This window comes from Ruditapes philippinarum, unplaced genomic scaffold (genome assembly GCF_026571515.1).
Source record: "Ruditapes philippinarum isolate M1 unplaced genomic scaffold, ASM2657151v2 ctg894_1_1_1_1, whole genome shotgun sequence".
Taxonomy (NCBI): domain Eukaryota; kingdom Metazoa; phylum Mollusca; class Bivalvia; order Venerida; family Veneridae; genus Ruditapes; species Ruditapes philippinarum.
Genome location: NW_026863751.1, coordinates 166,465 through 188,667, shown reverse-complemented (window position 1 = coordinate 188,667; position 22,203 = coordinate 166,465). Strand labels below are relative to the sequence as shown.

Genomic DNA, 22,203 nt, shown 5'->3' with positions numbered 1-22,203 from the left:
TTTTTGCTGTTTTAACGATTTTTTGTTGTCTGTGCTCCTTTTGGGGCATAAATAAGTATTTATATCGTAGAACCACCATATATCATATATATGAGCGACATACTGCATTATGCTATGTGGTAAATATCTTAATGTATAAAAAAGTAGAAAATATTTCAGCAGAAAAGCACATTCAATTAGCACATTTTAATCACATTAAAATTGCTTTATTAAAGCATTCATAACAATCAATCAAGTTGTGCAGTGATCTTGTTTAGATTAAATTATCACTCTTTCATCAATAGAAATTGTAACAATGGATAGTATATATCAATTAGAATTATCAACTTATACAATCAATGAAACAATTATTGGCTAATAAAAATGTTTTTCATACTGATCAAATTAAAACAATTAAAGAAATTGCCTATTCAAAAATGTGTTATGCAGTTGATAATTTACCATAATTTTAATGAAAACATCTAAACTAAATAAAGGTATTTTTCTTAAACAACTGAGCACCATTTAAAACCTGAAAATCATGAGGCAAGCTTTCTATCATACACATCTTAATTCCTACATGAAGATTATAACTCTAGGAATGCTAGTTTTAATGGACTTTTCTCATCTTTAGCAGTGAAAAATTTAGCCCTGCCCTTTCCATACATTGCTATGTCAATTACTCACAGTGTCACAAATAAACCATGTCTAGACAGATCCATACAGAAAACAAGGCAGCCCATTCTGTGCAAAGAGCACTGTGAAAATTAAACGATGTACCACTTTTGTAATTGAACAAATAACAATATATCTCTAAATTGTAGACAAAGCAGTAATATTTACATTAAAATTGTTAAATGTGTAAAAAAAGATAAGCCTTTTATGGTTAACCAACAGATTAGATTAACTGGCTTCTTGCAGAGAGATAAATTTCTGATAAATATAAATAAATCTCATTATACATTTACTTATTTAGTAAAATAACACTCTTATAAATGGGCATGACTTCAGAATAATGTAACATTTTTGGTTATAACAAAAATACAGTTGTAAGTTATTCAAAGCAATGGTTTCCAAGCAAACTCTTTACTTGTGAAATCCTAGATAAAATACAAGAATGAAAATATTGTCAATGGAACAAAAGTATATCCAATTAGCAATTGATACAAACTAAATCTTTCAAGTAAAACTGAAGGAATGCCCCTTTACAAAGAGATGTAATGCAGGGTTTTCATTATTAAAAGATTAATAGATTTGCGATCCATTTAATCAGTTATAACATGTTGTACATTTAGCCTGTACATTAAAATATCCCCCTTAACCTCTAGCAAAAAGGCTTGTTTTAGTAAGCACATCTATTGCCTGAGATAAAAATGAAAACCCTGTAATGTATGGATGGTCAGTCTTATTTATATGTACATAAAAGCAACCCATTTGACATTGAAACAGTACTAAAATTTGACCTTGAAAATGCAGTGACTGTATAATAAAACTAGACATATATATTTCAATTTTCACTTAAACCATGAAAGAGGAGCCATGGCTCTTTTTTTGTCTGCAATGCATGTAATCTCATTTTGCCATTGACTTGTTTAAAATTTATCTGTTATGTTACTACTGATTTTCAAACCTAAAGTTGAATTGCCTCCAATTTGATTCACAGATTTTTTTAAATACAGTTTATTCATGTAAATGTCTAAAATAGCAAAAATATATGTTAAGCCAGGGTCTTTTGATTTTATAAAACCCTGGCAGAACAGGAATTTTTGGACAGTATTTTGGATACTTTCATACTTTGTGGACAAAGATTTTATAAAGCTGAGTGTATTATAATGTCTCTGACAAACAGTTACCAAATAATGAAGGATGTTAGTCATCAGACTGGTCAAATTTCTAGAATATATTCCAATCAAGTTGTACATTGCAAGCAAATCTGATATACAAACATGGTATACATCATCTGCTATTATTGTAACAGATGAAAATTGCCCTCAAAGAATGGTAAATTTTTGTGAAGTATCTGAAAAATGATCATTTGGGTAATCCAAAATAGTATTTTTGATGTTGAAAGAAAGGAACTAAATAGATAAGAACCAATTTGAGTCACCTGCAATTAAGGTAACTGTGTTCATAAAAAAAATTTATAAAAAAAACTTTCACAATTTGGTAATTTTTTTTTACAATTTCATGGTAATTCCATTCATAATTTGTTAAAAACTAAACCCAAGTTGCATCAACCTCAAATTTTTTTAGAAATAACAAAATCCTTACAGTAATCAGTTATATACATGTATGATGTCTTTGAAAATATTGCTATCATAAAAACATCACATAACTTTAAAACTTTGCATCTGATTAGAAATGCTTAAACACGTATGACAAATTAAAAACATTTTTTTTTTGCTATTTTTTTCTGAATAAGATTGACCATCTTAAGTTACTTACAATGCTATACAAGTTATTAACATGCTATCATAATCAAACCTTGTTCTATGTCAACCCACTCAGCTAGAAACTTCACTATCTGAATCAGAATAATCTCCAATCAGACCTAGAGCTGATGATGTAGAAACAGCAGCAGATGATAACACTTCACTTGATTTCTTGTCTGAACTTTCACTACTCTTTTTTGAGTTCACTTGTTCTATGTTACTGTCTTTTACACAGGAATCTTTAGAATTTGGTTGATTATCTGTATCACATTTTGAGATCTCAGAATCGTTGTTACTGTCATCATGTTTAGCTACAGTGACATCATTACTGCCGGAAGCATGCTCACTTGATGATATAGTAGAAGATACTGATGGTAGACTTGATGGTTTTTTCCTCACCACTAAACCTTTCAGTTTCTGCTTTGATGATAAGCTTCCTACACTCTTCTGCCAAGATTCCTTTGGTTTCTGAGATGCTTGGCTCTTATCACTCTGTAAGTAAACAACAATAAATTATATGAACCCAAGATTTTTCTGCACAATTGTTTAAATTTATAGATAGAACTGTCCATTATCAATAATGGAACATCAAAGCCATTAAAGTCTAGTCAGGCTGAAAAAAAAACAAACTTGGAATTTAGACAAACTGGATACTGGTTGCAAAACAAGCTTTATCAGGATTAAGGTCTCAAAATATTTTAAGATTACAAAATAAAGACAAACAAATTGGTTAAAAGCCAAATGCATTATGTCCTACTCCCTTGAGACAAAAAGACCAATAAACAAGTATATTTATAATATATACATGCTTAACAGGATATTTCTATCTTCAAAGAAGAAAAGCTTTATGTCGAAATGATGTAGATATATCATTAGCTGTATAAATCAAGTTTGATAAAATTGAAATATTAATTATATCAGTATATGTTAGGCTTAAAAGATAAGTCTCAGCATAATAGAAGATAATTTTACAGCGCATAAAGGATTATCCTTGTTGCTTTTGTATCATACTTTACTATCTGCAAGACATGTAAGTAATGACCCTATTACCTCAGCAAGTATATCTGTAGGTTTAGTGTCAGAAGCTGGTGCTGTCATGGCAACTTTCTTTTTTACTGGACCATCTTCATCACTGTCCGAATCATTTAGTCTTTTAACTACCATGGTACCTTTCTCTCCAAAAATATCCCTAAAATACAGAGACAAAATAACAGCCAATCTGTTGTAACATACAGTAAAAACTCGCTAATGAGACCAATGAAGGGACTTTACAAATCTGGTCTTAATAGCGGGTTGGTCTCATTAATGAGTTTGGTCAAACAGAAAACCAAGCAATATATTAAGGGATTCCATGCACTGTACACATCTTTAATTCTGGGCTAATCTATTTCAAATGAGAAGATATTAAGCATACACTATTATTTTTTTATTTTCATTTATTTTCTTTAACTTTTTAACATTATAAAATTTTTAAACTTCTTTTGAGATACAAAATGTATTATGAATGTCATTAAACACAAACATATTTTTACATTCTTGTTAAAGGAATGACATGACTGACTCAATTAAATCACCATTTTACTACAAAACACACCGAACAATTAACCTTTAATTATTTTCACAGTTCTCATCGCCGATAACAACTTCAAAAACATAATCGTGTCTTGTTTATTTTTGTTTGAAATTGTGGAACGGAAGAGATAATGATAGCAGCAACACCACTAAAATCTTATTGAAAGTTTTCTGTACAATATTTTGTTGTTTTAATCCTCTAGTTACGACATTAAAGGTGTGAAATTAAGAAATTATCGACAATATTATTGATCATTTCCGGGTTTGATACAAAGTAACCTTGAACTCTGCCGTAAATTGGATGTCGTTAAATGTCGTAAAAGTAGGACACCTGTTGTTTACACCACGTGTCAAAAAGATTTCAGCAATATACATGCAAGTCAATATCAAGGTGAGAAAGTGCCCTCGGTTGTATTTATGGGTTTCCAAATGTACAGAATTTACGAAATGGGACTGAATTTACTGGTCGTATTACGGAATAACGGGGTGGTCTCAAAATCGGGGTTAGCGACCATTAAAATAAAGAATAAAAAAATCGGGTCTTTAAAAAATCGTTCGTATTAGCGGGTTGGTCTCGAAAACGGGGTGGTCGTAAAGCGGGTTTTTACTGTATTTATTCAAATTAAGATAACAGTCAGACAATTAGGAAATGTTTCATGATTACTAATCATCTTCTGCATACATGTATATAATCTTATCAAAAGGATAGTATTACTATTAATATCTCTGCACAAGGTCTTTGAAGAAATAATCTGGTTACTTCAAAGTAAGATTAAATTTTGTCGAAGCTCATAAGCAGAATATCAAACTTGTAACAATAAGAATATTGTTTCCACTCATTCTCAGACAAAACAAATCTCAATCCAGAGCAAATCAGCTAAAAATTCGAGGCAGATATGAGAATTAATATTATAGCTTTAGAACTTTGGTTTTCACATCATAGACTGCAGTAGCTCAGAGAAACTGGTGAGTTCAAGAGTAAAATTGTACTTTTTTGTTGTTGTTTTGTTTTACACCGTACCAACACAGTATAGGTCATATAGGTACTTTCCGGCTTTACTGATTGAGGAGGACCTCAGGTGCAAGTGGTTTGAAGTCAACGACCTTAACCATTCTGCCACAGACGCCCCTAAAATTGAACTATTTTCCACTCTCTTTCCCCCCCCCCCCAAAGAAAGAGATCTAAGTATAACTACATAGATTGATATGTGGTTACAGACTGATGACACTCTTGAAAATACTCAAATGCTTTAGCAATACAAACTGTTCAAGTTCAAAAAAAGAATGATGCCAGTTATGAGCCTAACTCAATTATCTTCAGTTATTTTATGTTTAAAGTTTCAAATGAATATTTTCAGTGGATGCAGTTGAAACTTACATGCAAAACTTAAACCATCAAGTTCATAAAGGTCTACAATTCCATAAAATTCCAAACTATAGTTAGAAATTATGAAAAATGGTCTTCAAACATTATCCTGCCAATTTATGTGAAAGTTTCAAGTGAAAACCAAAAATAGCTACATGTACATGAGAAAACTTTGACTAAATGTTAAAACATAGGAAAGACAAGGCTCACAGTGAAAAGGAGAGCCAATTAGAAAGTCGGCAACAAAAAGTAAAATTGGCTTCAATTTGTTTGGGCTTTTTTTATGCCAATTTTAAAACCTTTTTTCTTTTATCCCGAGATTGGTCAATCTTACAGGCCTTCCTAGATAATGACCAAAAATTACCAATTTCTTTGCAAATGACTGACCAATTATCACACATGATTTCTGAATCAGCGGTGAGAGACAAATAACCCGTCATTACAAGTTTAGGAGGATGAGAACTTCACAAGCTATTTTAAATCCTATCTCTGTATTAGACCTACTTGATTTCCTCTTCTTCCTTTTCCATCTGAAGCTGAGCAAGAAGTTCCTCATACTTTCTGTATTTCTCAATCATTTCTTCTGTGTTCACCTGGTTCTTTTTAGAGTTTATTTCCCTCAGTTCTTCCAGTGTGTCAATCTGATCCATCTCTGCTCTACTCGCCTTTGTTCTATTCTCTAACATCTAAAATTTATAAATTTAAAATCGCTACATTCAATTGAATGCCTTGCAACAAATATTTATTTGTTCATATTTTTCAATAATTTAAAGTACCTTTCAAGTGTCCTATGCTAACTAAATTAATTCATTTGTTTGATAAATTAACTTGACAGTACGTTTACTCTTTAAACTCAGTTGAAAAGTTTGAGAATTTCCAATCACATTTACTCGGTTAAAATAATTGTTTATAGTTGCAAACAAGGAAAACAACTCTGACAAAACTGAAATAATCCATATGCAAAACCCCTGATGCACAACTTCCATGCTAATTTACATTCCTGTATAGCTTGTTGGCTCTAGATCTCTAGATCAAGCACTTTTAGAGCTACATGTGACACAACACAAGAACTGACAGACAAGGGCAAATCTCAATCCCTCACAGAGTTAGGGCACAAAAACAGCCAAAGAGACATAAATAGGCAGCTTTGTGTTGTACTATTACTGTTTTATTATTGAACAAACCTTCATCGGGTTCATCTCATCCTCCTCTTTGGCTTTTCTCTCCTCCTCTGCCATCTGTTGAGCTATTTTCTCAGCCTCAAACAACCGTTTAGCACCGGCCTCCAGGGTATAGTCTGTTCTCTCCAAGTCAGTCTACAATAATAATATATTTCTGTTAATCATCTTTCTATTCTTTAGCAATAATAATGATTGCTTATATAATTTGAGCATTTGTACATTCTGACCAGAAATTATGCCGTCACCTGCTTTGTTTTAGAATAGAGATGTTTAAATCATTTCCATTAACCAGACATTCAAAAGGGCTAATTAGCTCAGCTCTTGACCTTGTAGTTTCACAAAATAACATTTGTTTATTCTCATAAAAGACTGTGTAACTACCTGACCCAGGGCCTGGCCAACACTGATCCAAGGGGCATGATTTATACCAGTTTTATAGAGGCCAACAAGGCAATGCTGTTACATGTCAAAAAATATTTAAACTTCATGAATTGAAGTTTCACTAAAATATCACTTAAATGTGTTTTCATACACAAAAATATATTAAGTGAAAAACTCCCAACAGTTTCAGGAGACATAAGTAACTTATCTTCAGACATAGTAGTTTCATACAATTTATTTATTATTAACTTCAATGTGTTTTCCTATGTGTTTTCCTATATAAGTCTATATAAATCAAGTAATCCTCAGTGCAAGGCCAATTTTGATCTAAGGAAGCCCAAACCTGCGTTCTGCACATTAATCATTGTCTCAATATAAGTAGCATCTCTGTCAAAAAGTTTTCATTTCTTTCTATCGGTTCATAAGATAAAGAATGAACACGCTATTTTGAAATTGATACAAGTGTGACCTTGACGTGATGATGGTCAAACCTGCCCGCTACATATCATCTCATTATTGTTAACATTTCTGCTAAGTAGTTTCAATATCTTCCATTAATTCAAACTACAATTTGCCACTATCATGGCGTGAATACCCACGCATACCACTTTGTCAGAATCAACAGTGGCCATTTAGAGCTCAAGGACAACCTCCCTGCCAAATCTGAGGTTACTAAGCCAGTGCATTGCTAAGTTATGTATTCTACATGCTTCAAATGCTTCAAATGTCAAAATCAATACATTGCGGACAGGACATTCTTTAGCAATTAAGAAGAAAAGCTTTTTTTTGTCAAGGTCCATGTGACCTTGACCTTTGACCCACTGACCTCAAAATCAAAAGGGGTCACCTTAAATCATGATCAACATCCATGCCAAATATGAAGACTGTGGGTCAAAGGAATCTTAAGTTAATGGGTGGACAAACTTTTTGAAGTCAAAGTCCCTATGACCTTGACCTTTGATCCAGTGACCTAAAAATCAAAAGGGGTCATCTACTAATCATGATCAACATCCATGCCAAATATGAAGACTGTGGGTCAAAGGAATCTAAAGTTATTGGGCAGACAAACTTTTTGAAGTCAAAGTCCCTGTGACTTTGACCTGGTGACCTCAAAATCATTAGGGGTCATCTACTAATCATGAACAACCTCCATGCCAAATATGAAGACTGTGGGTCAAAGGAATCTTAAGTTATAGGGCGGACAAGCTTTTTGAAGTCAAGGCCCCTGTGACCTTGACCTTTGACCTCAAAGTCAATAGGGGTCATTTACTTATCATGACTAACCTCCATGCAAAATATGAAGACTGTGGGTCAAAGGAATCTTAAGTTATTGGGCGGACAAGCTTTGTGAAGTCAAGGCCCCTGTGACCTTGACCTTTGACCTAGTGACCTCAAAATCAATAGGGGTCCTATACTTATCATGACTAACCTCTATGCCAAATATGACGACTGTAGGTCAAAGGAATCTTACGTTATTGGGTGGACAAGCTTTTTGAAGTCAAGGCCCCTGTGACCTTGACCTTTGACCTAGTGACCTCAAAGTCAATAGGGGTCATCTACTAATCATGACCAACCTCCATGCCAAATATGAAGACTAAGGGTCAAAGGAATCTTAAGTTATTCGGCGGACAAGAAAAAACCAACGGACGGCCAGACAGACAAGCTGATTCCAGTATACCCCCCTTACAACTTCGTTGTGCGGGGGTATAAAGATACAGACTTGACATGAAAACGGTAAACAGACAGGCCGATGACCAGTTGCATAAAATTATACATCAAAATTTTTTTGGGTATATAAACTGAATCCTCAGCATTGTAAACCTTAGTAAGAACTACAATATAAACTAGTTCAGAAAACTACATACCTTAAATGCTATCTCTGAAACACATGTTGGACACTTAATGTAGAACCGGAAAATTTTCAGACCAAGATAGTCTTCATCCATTACGTCCTCCTTCCTTGAATTAAACTTCTTCCCTTTATATATGTATCCTTTACACATATTGCACCTAGAATAGGACAGTTACTATTAATTTTCAATACACACAAAACATACTTTTTCTGTAATCTTTCAAGTATTATCTAAAAGGAAGGTAAAAGGCACATTATGCCTCAGAAACCCATATTTTTGAAATGCCAAAGATGTGTTTAATAATGTTTAAATAATGGATCAAGTGCAAGTTAGATGTTTTACAACTGCAAACGTAGCACCAAACATGCAGTTATGTATAGTAAAGGTAGTGAAATGTAAATAGAGTAGTATTTTGACTTCCATGAAAAATATTAATTCACTATAATTAAAGCAATTGCCAACAGAACTAATGATGAAAAACATGGTTAATGCATATAGCAAATAAGTATGTTTTTTGGAAACTGTAGCAAGATACAAAAATAAACGTTTTTTCAGAAATAAAGTTCTAGAACTGTGTCCAAAGGACACTGATGCCCCCACTGACAACATATATATGGTATATAGTGAAAAAAATCAACGAAGGGCCATAATTCTGTTAAATTTGGTTGCAGCAAAAATTCCTTCCTTTACTTCCATCAACACATTAAGGTTGTTCATCCTTGGAAGTTTAAGCAAAATCTGCTATACGGTTTAAGAGGAGTTGTGTTCACAAAATTCCTACAAAGTATGTAGTGAAAAAATCAACAAAGGGCCATAATTCTGTTAAATTTGGTCGCAGCAAAAATTCCTTTCTATACTACCATCTACACATTAAGGTTGTTCATCCCTGGAAGTTTAAGCAAAATCTGCCATCCGGTTTAAGAGGAGTTGCGTTCACAAAATTTCTATATAGTATATAGTGAAAAAATCAACAAAGGGCCATAATTCTGTTAAATTTGGTCGCAGCAAAAATTCCTTCCTTCACTACCATCTACACATTAAGGTTGTTCATCCCTGGAAGTCTAAGCAAAATATGCCATCCGGTTTAAGAGGAGTTGCGTTCACAAAATTTCTATATGGTATATAGTGAAAAAATCAACAAAGGGCCATAATTCTGTTAAATTTGGTCGCAGCAAAAATTCCCTCCTTAACTACCATCTACACATTAAGGTTGTTCATCCCTTGAAGTCTAAGCAAAATCTGCCATCCGGTTTAAGAGGAGTTGCGTTCACAAAATTTCTACATAGTATATTATACTATATAATGAAACAATCAACAAAGGGCCATAATTCTGTTAAATTTGGTCGCAGCAAAAATTCCTTCCTTTACTACCATCTACACATTAAGGTTGTTCATCCCTGGAAGTTAAAGCAAAATCTGCCATCCGGTTTAAGAGGAGTTGCGTTCACAAGATTTCGGGACGTACGGACAGACGGACAGACAGACGTACGTACGGATGGACGGACGGACAAGTGCAACGCTATAATATATGCTCCCACTCTGTGGGGGCATAAAAATGTAGCCTCCAAAAACTGTAATTTAGGCCGTAGCAACTTAATATTTGCAGAATTCAAATGCCGCAAAAGTTTGCCTCCGCGAAAATACCGACGTTGTGAAAAACATGAAATATTGTATCCGCGAACATTTCTAGGAAAACAGTATTTCTGACAGGAACTTAACTTTGCCAGATATGTAATTATGGCTTACAGAGTTTCCAACTCAGCTCTGTTTTGTGCAGGTTTCATGCCTGTAATAGCTGAAACTTTGTCAGGGTTAGGTTTCATTCTGTCAGAGTTTAGTATATGACCAAAGTATTTGACCGCGTTTGCACCTATTATGCATTTGTCTGTATTTAATTTCATACCATTTACTTTTGCCCATTACAGCACCTGAAAGATTTGTCATTATGCTCTTGTTTTGTCTATTAGTTAAATGTCAGCTATTATGGATTTGACACTGGTCAATTCTTGAAAAATTCATCAATTTTTCTTGAAAAAATGAACTGCAAATTCCCATAGGTAAATGCAAGTACAGATATCGTCCAAATGGGCTTTTAAATGCAGTCAGTTATGACGATTTGTCAGTTTAATAGACTTGTAACCTTTAGCGAGTTTCCAGCAATTGTTACATTTTTTCCCTTTTCCTGGACAGTTTGGATATTTTACATGTAATGTCTCTAATTTTGAAACACTTGTTTTGTTTTTCTTTTTTAAGTCAGTTCTCCTGTTTTGGTTTGTTCCAAAAAGAGATGGACATCTACCACATTGATGTGCCCCATGGCCATTACTTGCTGTTTAGCATATTCCATGTTTTGTGCTTTCTGTATTCACTATTGCCTTATCCATAATAAATGTAGCTCCCTCTTTTATAAGTCTTTTTCTTAATTGTCTGGATTTGTAACTCAACCACTAGGCGGTCACAAATCATGTTTTCCGCATCATTCAAGTTTTTAACAGTCTATTGCATTAATAGGCAGTCGCGTAATGCTGTCTTCTCTTTGAATTTGGCAGAGCAATTTATAGCATGCAAAAATCAGATTTAGTTTACAGGGCTCATCCTGGGGGGAAATTTTAGGGAGAAGTGACTTCCTCGCGAAAAATAGGGAGCAGGGAAACAACCCAATGTGTATGCATTAACATGCATGGCTATATACATCCTTTAACTATAATATAAACACAATTAATCTATCAGCTATTTATAAGCTTTCTTTAAATATTTGTTTATATATTTTCATATAAATTTATTGATAATATTAATGTGTAAGAAAAAATTTGATGAATAAGTTAATTTTTATATTTTTACTTTCCTCACTTTTAATTGAAGATAAAGTTAAATTGAATATTGACAAATAAAAGCTCTCTATTCTGTTCTGAGTACAGAAAATTCTTTTATGGCCTTGTATGTATGTATGTTAATGCTTAATGAGGGTCCATTATCCGCCCTTCCGGGCACAAAAAGCAGCTTTCGCTGTCGAGTACGGAACCCTTTATGGCCTTGTTTCCTTTTATGGCCTTGTGTGTGTGTGTGTGTGTATTTGCATTTATTTATACTCGCCACCGGTTGCCCATATGGGCGAGTCCTCCAGAAGAGTATTAGTCATTTTAAATTTTTGGAGGATAGTGCAATTACAGATACAGAAAGATGCCCCAATTCCAGAAGCTTCTCCTGGTTCTTTAGCGTGCCAAGTGTTTAAGCACCCATACAAGGGACCTCGATTTAAAGTCTCATCCGAAAGACTGATTAGTAATTTTAGTTTGCCAGCCCGGGAATCGAACCCACAATGTCGAGATTTATGCCTTGTTTTTTGGGGTTTTTTTAGATGCGTTTATTTAAGGTCGCCGCCGGAAAGCCCATATGGGCGACCGTACACTCAAGCCGGGTCATCCTAGAGCGTCCCGCCGAGAATTTTCGTCGATTTTTTTCCAGCTTTATTGGTGGAGGAAGACCCCAGGTGCCCCTCCGGGCATTATTTCAGGCACGAGCGAGCACCTGGGTAGAACCACCGACCTTCCGTAAGCCAGCTGGATGGCTTCCTCACATGAAAGATTTCGACCCGAGTGAGGATCGAACCTACAGTGGTGAGGGACCTGTGACCTCAAGTCAACCACTTTAACCACTCGGCCACAGAGGCCCCTTTATGCCTTGTTTGTTGTAATGTCACATTTATCTGCATATAATTATGCTTATAAAACAATTTTCAAACATTGAAGAATATGAAAAATATGTACTGCAAACATTTGTGCACATTATATTTGATCACTAAAATTATATACATTCATTTCTTATTGACAAATTTGACTGAGAAATTATAGAAAATAATTTGTAATTACCTCCCTTTATTTTCATGAAATGTTAAACTCGGTAATATCTTTATAAATAATGCTTTTTGAGAAATCTTTTGTATCATAGTCAAACATAAAAGCACGTTCCCTGTTGTCACAATATGAAACCCCGGCAAAAATGAACCAATGAACGAACATCTGAATATGACATTTCTGTCGCTTTCCCTTTCTCTGCCATGACAATATGTAAACCCCAGCAAAAATGAGCCAATCAATGGGCATGCTCTGGAGTGCGGGTAACTAATACCCGCACTCCAGTTAACGCACTGTGCATGTATATGTATACGATTTAACCCTGACACATTTTCAACAGAAAGGTCTCCAAACTATGATACAATTGATAATAATGTTCAGTTTTTTAATCAGCGCCCGATATATAAAAGAAATTCATATTTTGCAATTAGCTTTGTTGATGAAGAATATAAACTTACAATAGTCGCTAAAAATATTTACCATTCTCAATATATCCAAGCGAAAAACAAAGTGTCAACAGGTGCTAAGACAATGTATATTGACATACCGGTACCTTTGATCTTTTGTCAGGGCAGCAGTTCTTACGTCACGCTTAAGATGTCTGTATTAATTAATTATATGCATAATGTTTTTGTGCCGACCAGCCAAAGACCAATCAAAGTTTATTTACTCAATTGTCAGACACTCTCTAGCCAATCGTGTTTGATTAGCTCCATCTTTAAAACTTTTTTAATTGGATGAAGGCGTGTTCGTAATAATTTATGCACACTTCTCTATAATTAACTCGCACTTTTCACAAATATATAGTTTTTTTCCTCCCGAAAGTTATGACATATTTATTTGTTTTGACCGTGAAAAAACTATAACTACACGCACGTATTGGATTATCTGTGACGATTTGTTTTGTTTATAAAAACTGTGACTCAAAAGTAAGTAATAGTTACGGTATGAAGAACAAGTCTACATAGTATAACTATTTACAGACCCCGGCCGAGAAAACGTAGCGAAGGGTTACCGAGTGCGGTACTTACCAACATGCTCTTGTTTTTCTATACAAACTTCAGTTTTGAATTCAGTATTTATTAATATTATTCACAAGAACCCTTTTTCAGGGCTGAAAATTAGCGGTCGCCCAGTCGCCCATGGCGACTAAATTTGTAATTGGGCCACCAAAAATTTCAAAATAGTCGTCCAGTCGGCGACTACAAAAAAATGGGCCGTAGATTAAATTATCCGCACAATAAACGAAAATTAAACGGCGCGCAACGGATTTTATCCCTATCAATAACATCACAATATGGCTGCGTCCATAGCGTAAAAAAAAATCACATTGTCCGTGGAAAAATGTGGCGGTTTCTTGACGGTGTTAGCCAACCGAAAAAGAAAAAGCTATCAGCCGATGACAAAAGAAAGTACTTCAATGAATATGAGAAAAATAAACGTTCAAGATCGTTCCTACTGGACTGGAAAAAGGAAAGACCGTGGCTTGAAAATACCGAGAACGGAATGAAATGCAGCTATTGTAACGAATATGAAAGCAAACGTCAATCTTTGTTCGTTCAAGGTTGTAAAAGTTATAAAATTGAAACAATCAAATTACATGAACAGTCCAAATCCCATCTTAAGTGTCAGGCTTGTTATCATGCAAAATGTGTGCCTGCAAGTATGTCGGAAGCTGGGAAATTAGTGCAAAAGTTAAATGATGAAAATTTCAAGAAAATGGCCATTTTATTTAGGACAGCGCACGCCCTTGCTATACATAACCGTCCGTTTACTGACTTTATATGGATGTGTGAGCTTGACTCTGTAAAAAATGTTAATGTCGGTGAAACTTACAGAAATGAAGCAGCAGCTAAAACTTTCATAAACTATATTGCTAAAAATGAAATTACAAAAGTGTCATCACGCATAAGTACATCAAAATTTCTCTGTATTATTGGAGATGGGAGCACAGATGCCTCTGTTAAAGAGCAAGAAATGTGGTTTGTCAGATATTGTAGAGAAGGCATCATATCTACTGACTTTATAGGTGTTGATAGCTGTGACAAAAGCATCTGCTGAGAATATTGTAAATGGCCTACAAAATGTTGTTCAAACTAATCTTTCTTTATGACTGGAATAAATTTCTTCTGAAAACTGTTGCCATATCATGTGATGGTGCCAGTGTAAAAGATTGGATGTAAAGGTGGAGTTGGAGCTATTTTAAGAAGACAACAGCCTGATATGATTACGATCCACTGTATGGCTCACCGCCTAGAATTATCCCTAAAAGATGCTGCCAAATCAGTGAAATTATATGAAAAAACTATTAGTGTCCTTGCAATGGGACTCTATTATTTTTTATCATAATAGTAGCCTAAATAGAGCAATGTTGAAAAGGAGTGAATGTGCGCTGAAAAACAGATGATGACAAGGGCTTATTGCTACCAAGCAGGGTTGGAGGTACAAGGTGGATTGGGCATACTGCATTGGCTTTACAAAATATCACAGTATCCTATAAATATATAATTAGCCATCTTGGACAGGTACAGTCACTTCAATAAATTAATTATTTCAACAACTAGAATTTTTTAAAAGTTATAGAACTACAAAGTTTGAATAACGGTTAAACCATATAAAATAGTTTAGCAAAAAAGTTAAAAGTTCTTCGAGATATTACGTACAAGATAAGATGAACAATAATAAAATTAATATTTTATCAGAAAACTATTTTTTGCTTTATTGTATATAAGTAACATATCAGAATATTTTTCTCATACTTACCAATAAAATTCAAGTTTTATTCTTCTATTTTGTAATTTTTAATTGTATTTTACTTGTTATTGGCATAACTATATGCATTTATTGTTTAACATATCTTTAATTATAGACCAATTCACTTTACAAGACCTAATCTAATGTAATGATCTTAATTTTTCTTATATCTTTCAGTTAACAGAACCATCTGAACGTGTGTCAACAGATTCACGGGCCAAAGCCTATGCTTTTTTGAAACTTCTTCAGACAAAGAGCATTGTACATTTCATCTATTTTTTGATAGATGTTCTAAGTGTCTTTAAAACATTGTCACTAGGTGTCCAAAACAACCAGTGCTTGATCTCCCAACAACACTCGACTATAGAATCAATGTTGGAAGTTCTTAGAGGATACAAAACTAGGTAATTTATAAATTATAGGAAAATAGTTTTACAGTAATCTGTTTAATTTAATCATATGCCCCACTTAAATCTCAATCAATTTACCAAATATTCTAAAATTGCTAAGTCGAAATCTAGCCATCATTATCTTATTAACTGTTATAAATCTGAAACATTGTATTGTTAAATGTGCTTTAAATTGCATATATAACTGTTTTATACCAGTGATGGACCCAGTCTAAGAAAGATTATTAACAGCAAATTAGAATTAAAAGGAGATGAAAGAGAATTTAATTCAGCAAGGAACAAGATCATAGATCAGATAGAAGCAGCACTTTTGCGAAGATTCTCTGAATTTTCATCATTAGGTGTGATTAAGGCTACAAGAATAGCAGATATTTTATCATGGCCCAAGTCTTGGGAAATGTTTCAAGGTTATACTGAGTTTAAATGAGCACTGATTGTTGTTTACTTTATTTATTATTATTTGTGTGATTGTTGATTATTATTGTTATTTTATTTTACTTTTTTTGTATTTAATTTTGCGTTGTTAGTGATCTTACTGATTCCCTTTTTATTTTCTTTAAGTTTGTGACTGTGAATTATTTATTTTCTTCAACTTTACATACATGTCAGTATTTAAGGAAGATTCAAATAAATAATAAAATTATATTATTTAATTACAAAAGACTAAAGCTTGGACAAGTGCAATTTTGTGTAAGTGTTACTATAATAGCAAATTTATATTATTGATATATAGGAGTGTCATTATTTATAAATCAAATTGACAAAAAATGAAAATTCTTAGAAAGAGAAATGAAATAGTAAGATAGGGAAAATAAAGTACATTCACACTATATTTATATACTGATAGTCTGATAATTTGTGTTCAAATAATTGTTATTCTGCTTTCAGATTTTGGAACAGAAGACTTGCTAACTTTAATCAGTCATTTCGTACTTTATTTGAAAAAGCTGGGTTATACTGTGATGAGATTGAGATGGAGTGGATCATGTTGAAGAAGGCTATTTGTGAAAAGTAAGTTAAAGCTTTTATATTCAAACTGAATTTTCTTATCATTCATATCACTCTGTTGATAAAAAATATTAGTAATACAGCTAACTTCAGACAAATAAATGTTACAATTAAGTTTAAATTACTTCATAAACTGCCTGTTTCAATGAAACAATCTGAGGATAGTTATTCTGCTAAATTAATTCTAACTTAGTTCTTACATGTGATGTTTGAAACTTGATAAAAAAGCAAATAAATAAAATGAGATTAATATAATACAAAAACTAAGATTTTCTTTTTTGGTATTTCTATTTTAGCACAGCCAAGTTTGAATCACGGACACAAGTAAATGAAATATATGGACACCAGTATCGGAATATATTAGATGTAATGGATCTTACTTTAACTATGAGCCCAAGTAGTGCTGAAGCTGAAAGGGGATTTTCATTGATGAAAGTTCCAAAAACAAAAATCCGATCAACATTGAGTCAGGGTAGTTTAAATGACCTATTAATTACCAAGTTACATGCTCCTAAAATTGGAGATTTTAATCCTAGTGAGGCTGTTTATCTATGGAACAGTGAGGGAAACCGCACTAAAAGAGTGAACTTTAAAGACATGTCAGCAAGTAAAAGAAACCAACTGTGTTTACTCAAACACCAGATGTTGTTGTTCCACAAGAGACTGAGAGCATTGTAATGTCTAAGCCAATTCCTGTTTCAAAAGACTTGGAAACTGGTCCTGAAATTAGACAAAAGCAGTACCTCTATTGTTTATGAGGAATCCCAACAATCCAGTGTTTCTGTAGAGGTTCAAAACAGATCAAATTCCTTCTGTTGAAGCCAGCACACAAACATTTGACAATGAACTTGTGAGCAAACAGTATAGATTTTCTTCAATAACATCAGAGGAACACTCAAATAAGTACTATTCCTCATCTGATGAGGCCAGTGACTATTCTGATATTGACTCGGAGGAGGATATTGTGTTTTCAAAATTGTTGGACTTTAATACTAGAGACTGATATTTAACACACATAACTAAACAATACACAAATAAGGAACTCTGTTTCAGTGATATGATTTAATTTACAAAGTTTTTAATTAAATTAGTAATTTTCATAGATTCAGAATATGACTTGTTATATTAACTCGATAAATTGTAGGTCCACTAAAATATTTACTGGGCCACCAAAATTTTCCAGTCAGTGGTCCAGGTGGCTAGTTTTTATCCCTGCTTTTTTATGTACTTAATCAGGTATAAGAATGCATTCTAATGTCATTTAGGATATTTTCTATGAGTGCGCCCATCGGGCCCACAGTTGAATTTGTTTTGCGCCGGCGGTCTTTTCAGGGGGTCAATGGCGCAATGGCGCGCTCTAGATTGAACACTGAATTTTTAATTGATGTTAACGGACTGAAATTATTCAAAACTATGATTAAGTTTTTAATCCGATCGCTGATCATTAATGAAATTGAGTTATTTTTTTAATTGATAAACAGTTTTGTGATAGCCGTGAAAAAACCATTGCACATCGCCTTTACTCGGGTTAAACACCGCGTGTGTATAGAGAAGATTTGCACGATTTGCACGTGTTTAGATGATCGGGAAAAAACATAATAATCATCGCCAAATCCCGTATTAAACTCGCAAAACTGTGCACAATTATACCCGTTTCGGGCCGATGCTCTCATTATTTACTGTTTAGAGTAGGCGGTCTATCGCTTTGCATACAGGTAGAAGGGTAGTATAAAGCGACACTCTGATTGGATAATGATAAGGCCTAAAAAAAAAATTGTTTTGTTAGGGTAACATGCTCTCAAGGAATAGGTAGGGTAGGTCGGAATTTTTTTTTTTTTTTTTTTTTTTTTTTTTTTTTTTTTTTTTTTTTCACCAGTATATTGAAATTTAGATATGGAAATTTCTGACATCCCTCCCGGGTGGCACAAATACATCCCTTCTATGTTTTCAAAGGACATTTCAGGTGTAACAATCTTAAACTCTCAGCGTTCTTCTGGTGAAGATCACACGCCGTTTTACAAATATTGACCATGTGATCCGCCATTTTGTAACTAAGGGAATTTTAGGGAGAAGTGACTTCCTCATGAAAAATCGGCAGAAGGGAAACCTCCCAATGTGTATGCATTAACATGCATGGCTATACATCCTTTAACTAGAATAGAAACACAATCTATTTATCAGCTATTTATAAGCTTTCTCATATATTTTTGATAAAAATGTGTAAGAAAACTATGATGAATAAATTAACTTTACATTTTTACTTTCCAGATAAAGTTACATTGGATAATGATTAATAAAATCTGTCTATCCTGTTCTGTTTACAGAAATTTCTTTTGTGATCTTCTATGTTGTAATGTCACATTTATGTGCATATAATTATGCTTATAAAACAATTTTCAAATATTGAAGAATATGTAAAATATGTACTGCAAACATTTGTGCACATTATATTTGATCACTAAAATTATATACATTCATTTCTTATTGAAAAATTCGACTGAGAAATTATAGAAAATAAATTTCTAATTACCTCCCTTTATTTTCATGAAATGTTAAACTCAGTAATATCTTTATAAATAATGCTTTTTGAAATTTACAATATTAATAAATCTTAATCTGAGCGTCATATTTATGACATTAAAACAAATATATATATTGAAACAATAAGAACACTTCTTTCCTGACAAATTTTGTTGTTACATACATGAGCACATGATATACGACCGATATGTCGCATGCCGATCAAGATTCGACAGAATCGTAGTTTTAGGATGTCGTGCCCACGTGCGTACAAGCTGTGTCAAATTTGGCATTTCTACAAAGATAACAATGCAAAACACTCTCACTGTCTACAACATACCAATCATAAGATTTTTGCGAATTGGCTTTCTTAAATTTTCGCGTGTATTAGGTGTATCAGAATCAGTAACTTTTTTTTACTGCTAGGTTTGGGCATTTCACCCAAAGCCATGACGTGAGCGACATAACAATTTTTAATTGATGTTAACGGACTGAAATCATCCAAATGAAATTAATTATTTTTAATTGACTAACAGTTTTGTGATAGCCGTGAAAACATTGCACATCGCCTTTACTTCGGTTAAACACCGCGTGTATATCAATTAGGGAAGATTTGCACGTGTTTAGATGATCGGAAAAAATTAATCTATAATTATCGCCAAATCCCGTATTAAACTCGCAAAATATACCCGTTTCGGGTCGATGCTCTCATTATTTACTGTTTAGAGTAGGCGGTCTATCGCTTTGCATACAGGTAGAAGGGTAGTATATAGCGATGCTCTGATTGGATAATGATAATTAGCAGTCGTCATATGGGCGGATACAATCTCTGCTCTTTACATCGGCAAGTATTTACTCTTTGGGAATTAAGATTTTATCGGCGATGTTGACTTCTCTTTGATCAATTGGGAGAGCGAAATGGAAATATACACAGCGAAATTTTCGCCTGAATTGCCCTTCACACTGCTCATTGAGTACCTCAATAATACGGTATTTTCATGGATTTTTTTTTTTTTTTTTTTTGGACACGAAAAAAACGGTAGGGTCGGCACATATTATTAGGTAGGGTTCGGGTGACCTGAACAAAACAATTTTTTTTTTTAGGCCTAATTAGCAGTCGTCATATGGGCGGATACAATCTCTGCTCTTTACAGCGCCAAGTAATTACTCTTTGGGAATTAAGATTTTATCGGCGATGTTGACTCTTCTTTTGATCAATTGGGAGAGCGAAATGGAAATATACACGGCGAAGTTTTCGCCTTAATCGCCCATCCGGATGAGCCCTGAGTTTAGGTCTGTCATACACCCTTAAAGATATTCTTTTCTTAGATTTTAAAATAGAAGACAATCTTTATTTGTAAGTTTCCTTATATTGTTCCAACAGTAATCCAATCTAACCTTTTAAAATCTGTTTTAGATTTCTTCTGACACCATTTTAGAGTTATATGATAATCAAGTAGACTTCACAAAATAGTGATATAACACAAACACATATCATATACTCTACAAGATGTAAATTTATTCTCCTAAAATCCCTAACATCAAGATTTCAAGACCCTGGCTAGATATATTATTACATAGTAAAAAAGAAAATTACCTCATATTGAAAGGAGCCATAATACGAATGTTAAAGGTAGCATTTCTGTTTCTCTTGCCCTTGGGAATCTTTGATGGATCATAATCAGCTGGGTAATATTTCTAAAAATATAAAACCATAATTTAAAAAAAATAGGAAAAATAATAAATGTGGACCTCTTTTCTGTTTGAACTCTTGAAAAAATAATTGCACATAACAAAAACTTTGTATGACTTACACTAATCTAATGTATGTAATTTATCATGTTTATTATTACATCACTGATCAGACAAGTTGGGAACTTCTTCTTGCCCTAGAAAATTTGTTCTAGCCTTTTTACAATCAAGCTAGTTCTCATGAAAGTTGTATACATCCCCGTGAGGGGTTTAACATTAACCGAAAAGAGAAAGATAGATAAAAGTATTGTGGAAAAGTCATGCACATGAGGGCCTGACTGAATTTATTGATCAATGGACTTGTCAAAAAATTATACTGATTATGAAAAAGACATAATTTTAAACTTTTTGATCAGAAGTTTCCCATGCTAAACATGCATGAACTTGAATGAGTGATTTAATATGAAGGAGGTTCAAGTTGACATTAATTTTGAGGTAAACGACGTTAAATTGATTGGTCCGAAATCATTATGGGGCGAATCGCGAGTGGGGAGAATCATAAAGAAATTCCTCCAATTTTTTTATTTACGTAGGTTTGAAAAATTATCTACGACGATGAAAAATATACCATATAAACTTCAAGGCAAAAGTTTGAAAGAAAAATATTACGTTTAAGACTTTCCTTTCCGACATTTTTAATACTCAACGAAAATTTTCGACAGAAATAAATTCGCGCACACTACGTTAATAATCAAACGCTTGATTGACATGGATTGAATTCAGTTTTGTACAGAAAAGTACGGTATGCCTAAAATACGAAAGTGAGATTTTTGACGAAAGTGAGCGAAAGTGAGCGAAAGTGACTTTTAAAATTTGAATTGTACCGTTTTAATTGAATTTTACAGTAAAATTGCTATTTGCAGACGTATATTATTAGCAACTTTTAATATTTCTTTTCAAAAATAATCACTATGATGATTTAATCGCCATTTATTTGCATAATTTCTATACACAAGTTCTGAGATCTTCCTATCGCTCACTTTGAAAAATACGAAAGTGACATGTAAAATATTGAATATAGAGTTTAAATTTAAATTTGTCCTAAAATTGCAGTTTGTAGACGTATGTTATCAGAAATATATAGAAAAAAAATTCAAAAATAATCACTATGTTGATTTAATCTTCCCTTCGCTCACATTGA

The 22,203-nt window shown here is 33.4% G+C and overlaps 2 protein-coding genes across 2 annotated transcripts; one reads left to right on the top strand and one right to left on the bottom strand.

Annotated features, from left to right (window-relative positions):
• Positions 1-508: 508 nt before the first annotated feature.
• LOC132723230 (splicing factor YJU2-like) lies at positions 509-21,770 on the bottom strand. Its single transcript, XM_060707909.1, has 7 exons — positions 21,672-21,770; positions 20,908-21,008; positions 8,777-8,921; positions 6,534-6,665; positions 5,854-6,035; positions 3,462-3,600; positions 509-2,903 (listed from the first exon to the last, which is right to left on the bottom strand). The coding sequence occupies exons 1-7, from the start codon at positions 21,693-21,695 to the stop codon at positions 2,484-2,486; spliced, it is 1,143 nt and encodes a 380-aa protein (XP_060563892.1). The 5' UTR covers positions 21,696-21,770; the 3' UTR covers positions 509-2,483.
• On the top strand, positions 13,963-17,501 carry LOC132723223 (uncharacterized). The gene is made up of 5 exons (XM_060707901.1): positions 13,963-14,659; positions 15,022-15,143; positions 15,550-15,776; positions 16,671-16,793; positions 17,087-17,501. Exons 1-5 carry the CDS (start codon positions 13,963-13,965, stop codon positions 17,466-17,468), a joined length of 1,551 nt encoding a protein of 516 aa, XP_060563884.1. The 3' UTR covers positions 17,469-17,501.
• Positions 21,771-22,203: the final 433 nt, after the last annotated feature.

Bases quoted from the DNA above. Each gene is read 5' to 3' on its own strand.
- LOC132723223 (XM_060707901.1), top strand. From the start codon at position 13,963: ATGTGGCGGTTTCTTGACGGTGTTAGCCAACCGAAAAAGAAAAAGCTA. The intron at 14,660-15,021 runs GTGACAAAAGCA...GCTGAAAAACAG, and splicing joins CTTTATAGGTGTTGATAGCT to ATGATGACAAGGGCTTATTG. The intron at 16,794-17,086 runs GTAAGTTAAAGC...TTTCTATTTTAG, and splicing joins AAGAAGGCTATTTGTGAAAA to CACAGCCAAGTTTGAATCAC.
- LOC132723230 (XM_060707909.1), bottom strand. From the start codon at position 21,695: ATGTCGGAAAGGAAAGTCTTAAAC. The intron at 6,666-8,776 runs GTATGTAGTTTT...TTATTATTGTAG, and splicing joins TTTCAGAGATAGCATTTAAG to ACTGACTTGGAGAGAACAGA. The intron at 6,036-6,533 runs GTTTGTTCAATA...TATAAATTTTAG, and splicing joins ATGAGATGAACCCGATGAAG to ATGTTAGAGAATAGAACAAA.